The following is an 8,859-nucleotide window of genomic DNA, read 5'->3' as shown; positions in this document are numbered from 1 at the left end:
AGCAGCTGGCGCAGGCCCTGAACTGCAGGCAGTCCGGGGGATTACGTGTCGGATACATGAACTGGTGAAGTTCTCCGTTTGGTTCTTGTACCGTGTCCTCTATGGGTTTGTGTTGTCTCCCCCAACTAGCCTCCAGAGGGTAAAAGGGCCTCAAAGCCACCCCCCGACTTGCCGTGGTGCCCGAGTGGCGTCATGAGCACGAGCCTCTGTGTGTGTGGGGGATAAAGTGGGTGTAAGTGTCTGTGGGGCTGGTGCCCAGCCTGAACCCCTTCAGTCAGCAGGACGGACCTGGAGATGTCGGGGCTGCAGACCTTGGAGCACGTGGCAGTGACGGTCTCCATCACTCACCCGCGACGTGGCAGCTTGGAGCTGCGGCTCTTTTGCCCCAGCGGCATGATGTCCCTCATCGGCGCCCCCCCGCAGCATGGACTCGTACGTACACCCGCACCCTCTGAGCCCTCTGCAGCAAGGCCTCTTCCCGGGAAGGAGACCTGACCTCGGCGTGGTCCTGGGCCCATGGCGACCTTGGCAGCTGGCAGCCGGTCATTACGGGCTTCACACGAGTGCTTAGGGTGCTGACACAGCACTTGACACACGTGTTCGCCAGTCCTTACGGGGACCGTGCAGGGTCGCCTGTGCGACCCTCGTGTTACAAATGAGGAAACCAGTTGGAGCTAGTGAGCGCCCGAGAAGGCAGCCCTAACCCCCGCCGTCAGCCCCGCCTGTGCTCGCCCACCTTGGCCTCTTCCACCAGAGCACACGGACATGAGTCCCCTGAGCTCAGGGGCAGGGGGCCCCTCGCGGCACCCTCCCTCCCGCACAGCTGGGGACAGCTGCCGCACTTCCCCGGCTGCCACCGTGAGAAAGGGGTGGGTCTCTGCACGCCTCCAGGTCTTCCGCTCTGTTCTTCCCCCAGGGACCCCAGCGGCTTCGAGGACTGGACCTTCTCCACTGTGCGCTGCTGGGGGGAGAGGGCGCGAGGGTCTTACAGACTCGTGGTCAGGGATGTAGGTGAGCCTGCCCCTTCCCTCGGGCCCTGCCTTTCGTGGCTGCCGTCTGGTCCCTCTGCATCCCAGCAGAGGAAGGGTCCCGGGTGGGTAGCTAGGGCTGCCGCTGAGCCGGCTGGGCAGACAGGAAGTAAGCCCCGTCCAGAACTGGCATTGCTGTCACGTGTCCTCCGTGCTGCCTCTCGTGGCCCCCGGGGGCTGGTCTGCTTTCCTCAGGGTAGCAGCAGAAACTCCTTGTTTAAACCCCATTTCAAGCCTTTCACACACAGCCGCCTTTGCCGGCCGAGGCAGGTAACGGGGGAGACCGGGCCACCTCCAGGTGTGCGGCGCTGGTGGGCGGTCCCTGCGTCGGGGAGGAGACTGGAAGCTGAGCCCAGCCTCCCCCCTGCCAGGCCAGGTAGGTGTTCTCTGGACTGGTGGTTTCAGCCCTTCCTTGATTTAGTAGAAGGATTTCTTTTTTTCCAAGCAAAACCACAGCTGAAATCTCAAAATATGAGAGAGACAAAGGCAAGCCCTGGCCAGTTTGGCTCAGTGGTTAGTGTCGGCCTGCGGACTGAAGGGTCCCGGGTTTGATTTCAGTCAAGGGCATGTACCTCAGTTGCAGGCTCAATCCCTGGCCCCGATGGGCACTTGCGGGAGGCAACCAATCGCTGTGTCTCTCTCACATCAATGTTTCTCTCTCTGTGTCTCTCCCCCTCCCTCCCACTCTCTCTAAAAATCAATGGAAAATGTCCTCGGGTGAGGATTAAAAAAGAGAGAGAAAGGCAAAACTTCTCTGCTTGGGAGTACCACCTTTCACCACCCCTTCCATCCCGAGGGGGCCCCAAGAGGCAGCTCTGAAGAACCCTGGGCTCAGTGGACATGAGACAGCTCCTGTGGCCAAGCCCTGTCACATGGCAGGAGCTCTGCTGTCTGTGGCCGACGGGAGGGCCCGGCTCACGGCCCACCTCGCTTGCTGCCCTAGGAGATGAGGCGCTCCCGGCCGGCACCCTCCGGCATTGGCGGCTGACCCTGTATGGCTCTGCGTGGAGTCCGGTGGACATCAGAGACAGACAGAGGTAGGTACAAGGGAAAGGGGCTGCTCAGGCACTCCGCCTCCCTGGGAACGCATCCTGCATCCTCCTGCGTCAGCTCTCGGGGGAGGACGGGGCAGGCAGATGGGACCAAGTTCAGCCGGGCAGCCTGTCTCCTTCTCCACAGACTCTTAGAAGATGCCATGAGTGGAAAGTACCTGCACGACGGCTTCTCTCTGCCCTGCCCTCCTGGGCTCAAAATTCCTGAGGAAGTCGGTTACCCCATCACCCCTAACACCCTCAAGGTGCTCGAGCTAACCCTCACACTGGAGGCGGGGACGGGGGGCAGAGCTTGGTGGGATGGGCAAGGTGGTGGGAAGATAGGGCCCCCCTGCCCCCCTGCCACCTGGGACTTCTTACATAGGTAGGTGCATGGTTTGGGGCGGGAGAGGCAGCCCCTCGTGGGAGGCACTTTCTGAGCTCGGCGTTCTGGGCTGGGAAAGGCTGCGGGCCTTGGGAAACTGCCCCTAACTTCGGTGTGGAATCCCCCAGACCCTGGTGCTGGTCGGCTGTTTTGCCGCCTTCTGGACTGTGTACTACGTGCTGGAAGTCTACCTGAGCCAGAGGGATGTGGCCTCTCACCCGGTTTGTCGGAGACCCTGCCACTGGCTCCCAAGAAGCCGAAAAGCCAGGGAGGAGGGGGCAGAACTGGAGTCAGTGCCACTTTGCAGCAGCAAGGACCCTGGGGGAGTGGAGGCGGAGGCCGCAGGCCCTGTCATCGCTGCGGGTGCCCCGGCCCCAGGCCTGCAGGGCAGGGAGGAGCAGATGTGCTGACCGCCTGCAGCTCAGCCTGGCACAGGCTCTTCCTCCCCGGCAGGGAGCTTGGCAGCTGCTCCCAAGTCCGGGAGCCCTGGGAGCAGGCACCCCTGATGCGCACGTCCGTCTGTCCGTCCGTCCGCAGCCCAGAGGCTCCAGAGCACCTCTGACTGCCCCCAGGGCGGGCCAGGCTTTGGAGGGGACGTGCGGAGGAGCGGTGCAGAGGACAGGGTGGCAGCAACACGACCTTCGAGAACTGACAGCTTCGGGTGAGAAGGACTCGGGTGGGATTGGCCCGTCCTCATTTCCCCTGGCCAGTGGTGCGGCCACGGGCCCTCGCCCGCCCGTGCAGGCGTGAGAAGGGGCCTGCTGTGGCCAGAAGAGCGTCCCCGCAGAAATGTCCCTGGAGTCACTTGGGAAGAGGGCGCAGAGGGGGGACTGGAAGGGCCCGGATATCCTGTCCTCAGGCCCAGGACCCGGAGCCAGCACTGTCCTCACCCTCTGCCTAAGCCTTGGACCTTGGACATACGGGTGTGGCTGTGGTCCCTCCGCCCAGGACACTGCCCTCAAGCCATTGCCTCAGTCTCCCTAATCAGATGCCACCCCTGAACCATGGACTCCCTCACCATCCCCACCTTTCATCCGAAGGGTCAGGATGATGCTCCTGGCCAAGCCAGGGAGGGCCTGGCCCGGCTGCTGCTTCCCAGGGGAGTCTGCACAGGACTGGGAGGGTGCGGCCACTGCCACCCAGCCCAGCCGCCCTGTCCTCCTCCCAAAGTGCTCAGGGAACGGCCTTGCCCTCCCCCCGCCCCCCGCCCCCCCCCCCCCCCCCCCCGCCAAGGCCAGCTGTCTGCTGGCAGCTCTGCGCCCCTTCTTGGCTCCCCCTCTTCTGAGCTGGTTGGTTGACTCGAATTTTTTTTAACACTTAAGATTTGATTTTCTCCTTTCACAGCAACTTCTGTTGAATTTTTTCTGCACAGCTTTTCCACAATAAAAACTTCCACATAATTCTGCCACCTCCTCCATCTCCTCTTCTCTGCTAAGCAAGTTGCCAAGTAGCTCCTCCCCGTCAGTCCCCGAGACCCACTCTCCTCTCCCATGGCCTGGTCCCCTGAGGATTGCACCCGGGACCCTGCAGTGGGAGGGGTTCTTCAGAGGACCTTGGCCAGGGCCTCGCAGATGCCCTGGTTCCCAGAACCACACAGAAGTGACGAGGGCAAATCAAACTGCCAGCCAAGCCTGAGAAAAGATTGATGTATATTTTCACCTTGAATTTCAACCCCCAAAATATTCCAGCAAACTGGGGGGAGGTTGGGCTGGGTCTCCCTCAACAGGCATCTGCGGCAAGGGGGACGGTGGGTTTGTCCCAGCCCCAGCCCAGCCCCCTGTGCAGCCCAGGCTGGGGGAGACAGTGGAGAAGGCGGGAGCTGGGGAGGGCCGGAGCAGTGCTTCAGAGGAAGAATTGGGCTCAGGGGTGGGGCGAGTTGCCCAAGCGCAGTCCCCTGTGCTCAGTGATGGAGCTCGGAGCCTGGAAGCTGGCTGGGGCGAAGGAACTCGGGGTGTGGGAGGTGGGCGAGGAAGGAAGGCTGCAGCCGACGAGCGGGGAGCCAGGCTGGGGGCTGGCTGGCCCTCTAACTGATGATCTGCCGAGGCCGCCCGTAGCCCGTCATGCCAGCCTGGGAGGCCCCTCTGTTGCTGCCCATTTGCAGGCCAATGACGTGCTTGCCCTCCTGCAGCTGGCTCTCTGTGAATTCCCGCTTGTGCTCCTGGGCTTTCCTAGAGGACGGACCGGTGACCACTCGCCAGGCCTGCTTGCTGGTTGCTCTGCTACTACCTGGCCTGGTCCCGCTCCCTCCTTGTCTTCCCCCCCCCCCCCCCCCCCCCGCCTTGCTCTTTTATCTAGCTTGGCCCTCAGGTAGGGAGGCTGGTTGAGCCCCAGAGGTTAGGAAGGGAGGAGTCAAATAGTATTAGGGACCCATTTCCCCCTCTTAGACCTCATCCCTTCCTGGCTATCTGCTTCCCCAAATCACTCACACCATCGGGGGAGCCCAGGCCGCCCCCACCCCTTCGCATGCGGAGACCCGAACTTTGAGGAGCCACTTACTTCATAAACCAGTTGGGATCTCCGCGGTAGTGGCCGTCATTCTTGGTCACGGCCAGGCTGCCCAGGGCCATCAGGGTCCTCTGCACTGCCGCCATGTCTTTGCCTGTGGAAGGGAGGGCGGACACACTGCAGGGCCGTGTACAGGACTCAAGGCGGCCACCCCGCCTCTCAGAAAGACAGCCAACCGAGGGGCAAGGTCACGGCCACGGCAGAACCACCGAGGCCCCAGGGCCCCTGGTGTGCGCGCCCCCTGTGAGTGCTGTAGTCTCCCCGTACGTCCCACTCCTGCTTCCATCGTGACTGGTCCCGGCCTGAGCCAGCCGGCCTCACCCAGCTCCTCCACCCTTTGTTCTCGGTACCTTCAAAGAGGTCAACCGTCTGGAACATGTCCGTCTTGGTGACGCCGTAGTCCTCGGCTGCCTTCAGGAACTGAGCCACCTGCTCCATCTGCTTAAAGACCATGGAGGGCGGGTTCTCGGGCACCTTCACTGGCTTGGCGCCGTCGGGGTACAGGCTGTTCACCAGCTTGCTCAGGATCTGCCAGGCAGAGACGCGGCTTGGCATTCGGCTCGGGGTGCCGGCCCCATGACACTCGCAGAATGGCATAGCCCGTCCCCTCCCAGGGTGCCACTCACCACGCCATTCTTCAGCCAGACCTGGAAGCCCAGGCGGCCGCGATCCGGGCGACCCACATCCGGGCCGCACTGCACCGCGATCCACTCCACCAGCCGCTCCTCCAGCTCCTCATCGTACTTCTTCTCGATCTTGGATTGCACCTCGCGGCTCATGCCATAGGAGGGTCCCTTGTTGGCCATGTTTGGGGAGAGCTTAGCACCAGGCAGAGAAGGGAGAGGGCGGGTCAGAGCCGGCTGTGCTCCCCCCGGGCAGCGGGTCTAGCTCGGTGCCCAACCACCTGGAGTCTAGACCTTTGTCTTCCTCGCCTGCGCCCTGTTTGTTTTCTCGGCTCTGCCCCTCTGGGCCAGGCCTCCCTCGGCCGGGCCCCTCCAGCCTTGGAGGCCAGGGGGGCAGGAGACCGGGTCTCTGGCGGTCGAGAGCAGGCTCGGTGAACTATGTTGTGAATGACCAGACTTACGTATTTTAAGCTTTGCAAGCCATATGGTCTCTGCCATTGCCCCACAATAGCAGCCCTAGGCAAGACATAGACAAATGAACATGGCTTTGTTCCAATAAAGCTTTATTTACACAACTGGCCGGTGTGGCTCAGTTGGGTTGAGAGTCAGCCCCCAATTCAGAGCTCCCTTTCTTTGGCCACAGAGGACCCGTGGAGGCCTCTGGAGGAGGCCACATTGGCCCCCAGAATGAAGCCGGCAGGTGTGAGGTGGCTCCCTCCGACTCCTGCTTCTCCCCTTTACTCTCCAGCCAGAAGGGGCCCTCCAAACCCCGCCCCTCCCCAGCGCTTTGCCAGGCCAGCTCCGCCCTGGCCTGCCCCTGAAGCGGCTCCCACCTGCCCCCCCCCCCCCCACCCCGGCGAGGGCTGGGAAGACAGCCGCCCAGGAGCTTGGGCCAGGCGCTGCATTTCCTCAGGGAGCGCTGGTGCCCATGGAGTCTCCCTCGTGCCCAGGTGCTCGCACCACGGGAGCAGCCTGAGTAACCACGGAGCCAGAGTCCTCAGGGACAACCCAGAGCCGAGGCCCTGCCTGTGCGGACCAGCAGCAGCTGCTGCGGGGCCTGGGCTGGGCCCCCTCCGGAGAGCCCGCTGGTGGGAGGGGAGGCCGCAGGAGCAGGGCCAGGCGGGCAGGATGGGCAGACGTGGGCCTGGCTGCTCAACGGCCTGACCACAGGTATCAACCTGGGACGGTGCCGAGTCCATCTGAGGAGGTGCCCAGTGAGGCTGAGCCGTGCCCTGGCCTCGGAGGTCAGGGGTTGAGGAGGAGGGAGTGGCCTGAGGAATGACCGGTCAGCCTGTTCCCCGGCTCCCTCTCCACACCCTCCTCTATGGAGGCGACACCGCACCCCACCGCACCGCCAGCCAGCCGCACACTCCGTCTCCGCCCCTTCCCCCGGCCCACGCGTGTCCGCGCAAGGCAGTGGGAGCTCCCTCGGGGCTGGGACCACCTGGCCTGCCACTGTCCCTCCGGCCTCCACCTCTTCGAAACCAGCCACCAGCCGAGAGCGCGTGCGGTGGAGGGTTCACCTTCATTCTGGGCACTGGGCAACGCACTTCTCTCCCTGTGTCCTGATTTGTAACGTGAGGGCCGGGCCACTGAGGACAGGGTTCTCTCAGCACCTCTCCAGCCCCCCCTCCCCCCCCCCCCCCCCCCCCCCCCGCTAGTGATGCCAAAGAACCCAAGGCAGAGAGCTCTGCGCTGGGCTACAAACAGCAAGCCCCGCCCTTCCCCAAACTATTCTGTGTCGCCCCTGCTCCCTCATCACCCAAGGGCTCCTGGGCAAAGCCCTGTAGTGCAAACCACCAGTGAGCAAGGACAAGGGATCCCAGCTCACCCTGCCTCCCTCCTCCCTCCTCCCTCCTCCCTCCTCCCTCCTCTCCGCTTCACCCCCATCCCAGGCCCGGCTGCCTCCCTATGGTCCAGGCTCACTGTCTTCCATGCCCTGCCCTCTTTTTAAAAAACCCACAAAAATGTTTTTATTCATTTTTAGAGAGAGGGGAAGGGAGAGGGAGAGAGAAACATTGGCTGCCTCCTGCATGCCCCCTACTGGGGATCAAGCCCTCAGCCCAGGCATGCGCCCTGACTGGGAAACCCGGTGAGGAGCGTGCCAGTGCAGAGCTCCAAGAAGCCTGGATAGACCTGCCCAGCCTCGCCTGGCAGCTGCTGGGAGGAGGGAGGAGACCCTGCACCCCGGGGCGGTCCAGACAAAGGCTCCTGGGACAGTCTGCCGCTGGGCTTCGCCCCCTGCCCTTTGCGCCCCTGCCCTTTGACTTCTCTCAGCCTCCCCTCCCGAGAGGGAGAGCAAAGTCCCACTGCAAAGGGTTGGGGCACCTCCTGGTTCCTTCCAGCAGGAACCTGGAAAAGCTCCCAAACCAGGGCCCCTCCGGGACGGTGGTCCCCTGTCCCAAGTAAAACACAGCTCAGAGGCGTGAGCCTCGTGCTCCCCGGAGCACAGGGGCAGGAGAGGAGGATCATCTAAGTTCTGGGGCAGAGAAGAGCCATCTCAACAGCACCCAGAGGGGACCCCAGGGCCCAGGCCTGCCCAGCCTGAGGGAGCCAGCCCGCCGTCCCCATCCCCGGAAGTGCGGGCCCCACCCTCTGCCTGTAGGGAGGTGCCCTCTCTCTCTGTGTCTGGAAGGAGCTGTGTACCCAGAAAGTCAGCCCTCACCTCTGCCTGCACCCTGCACCCCGCACCCTGCACCCTGCCTGACCGGGGCTTTGCGCCCCTCCCACTGCCACGGGGCTCTCCAGGCTGCACAGCCCCGGGACCCCCAAGGGTCACTGCTCCCCAGCACTAGTGACTCACCTCCTCACCTTCTTCAACACCCCCCCACACACACACACACACTCACACTCACACAGACAACAGACAGCACAGCTGACCACCCCCTCTGCCACACTCAGTTCTCTGCTCCCTCCTCGCCAGCCAGGCATCCTGGGCACTTCAATAAGCCAGCAGCCCAGTGAGCAACGCGGCTCCGGACCCCTCCCGCCCATCCGCTAGGACCACCTTCCCACCCGGAGATTCGGGATGCCCTGCCCCGAAGGCAGGCTCCCCAGCTGGGAAGCTGCCCCACCCCAGCCCCTGTCCAGTCCGGGCCCAGCTCCCTCCAGCCCTGGACAGACCACTCACAGGGCTCCGCAGCGCGCAGGGAGGACTCAGCTCTGTCTGGACTTGGACAGACAGGATGGGGCGCTGGCTGGGTGAGGGGTTTAAAGGCCTGCTGCGGTGGTGATGTCAGTCTCCCCCCCCCCCCCCCCGCCTACTCACCCCCCTCATCCCCAGCCCC

At 63.6% G+C, this 8,859-nt stretch overlaps 2 protein-coding genes across 2 annotated transcripts in view; one reads left to right on the top strand and one right to left on the bottom strand.

Moving 5' to 3' along the window:
* Nucleotides 1–3,926, top strand: part of PCSK7 (proprotein convertase subtilisin/kexin type 7) — a 26,724-nt gene extending 22,798 nt beyond the window's left edge. The window contains 6 exon segments of the mRNA XM_079787877.1: nt 275–414; nt 416–432; nt 917–1,011; nt 1,972–2,065; nt 2,208–2,325; nt 2,573–3,926. Of these exon segments, the coding sequence (XP_079644003.1) occupies nt 275–414; nt 416–432; nt 917–1,011; nt 1,972–2,065; nt 2,208–2,325; nt 2,573–2,854 (746 nt within the window). The 3' untranslated portion in view covers nt 2,855–3,926.
* A 148-nt stretch (nt 3,927–4,074) lies between these two features.
* TAGLN (transgelin) lies at nt 4,075–8,820 on the bottom strand. The gene is made up of 5 exons (XM_079787880.1): nt 8,703–8,820; nt 5,576–5,767; nt 5,300–5,477; nt 4,941–5,043; nt 4,075–4,612 (listed from the first exon to the last, which is right to left on the bottom strand). The coding sequence occupies exons 2-5, from the start codon at nt 5,753–5,755 to the stop codon at nt 4,468–4,470; spliced, it is 606 nt and encodes a 201-aa protein (XP_079644006.1). The 5' UTR covers nt 5,756–5,767; nt 8,703–8,820; the 3' UTR covers nt 4,075–4,467.
* Nucleotides 8,821–8,859: the final 39 nt, after the last annotated feature.

This window comes from Cnephaeus nilssonii (genome assembly GCF_951640355.1).
Source record: "Cnephaeus nilssonii genome assembly, chromosome: 13".
In the NCBI taxonomy this organism is placed as follows: Eukaryota; Metazoa; Chordata; class Mammalia; order Chiroptera; family Vespertilionidae; genus Cnephaeus; species Cnephaeus nilssonii.
Note: the sequence above shows the minus strand (reverse complement) of the source record. Positions and strands in the feature narration are given on the sequence as shown.

Bases quoted from the DNA above. Each gene is read 5' to 3' on its own strand.
- TAGLN (XM_079787880.1), bottom strand. From the start codon at position 5,755: ATGGCCAACAAGGGACCCTCCTATGGCATGAGCCGCGAGGTGCAATCC. The intron at 5,478-5,575 runs GTGAGTGGCACC...TCTGCCTGGCAG, and splicing joins TCTGGCTGAAGAATGGCGTG to ATCCTGAGCAAGCTGGTGAA. The intron at 4,613-4,940 runs GTAAGTGGCTCC...TCCGTCCTCTAG, and splicing joins GATCCCAACTGGTTTATGAA to GAAAGCCCAGGAGCACAAGC.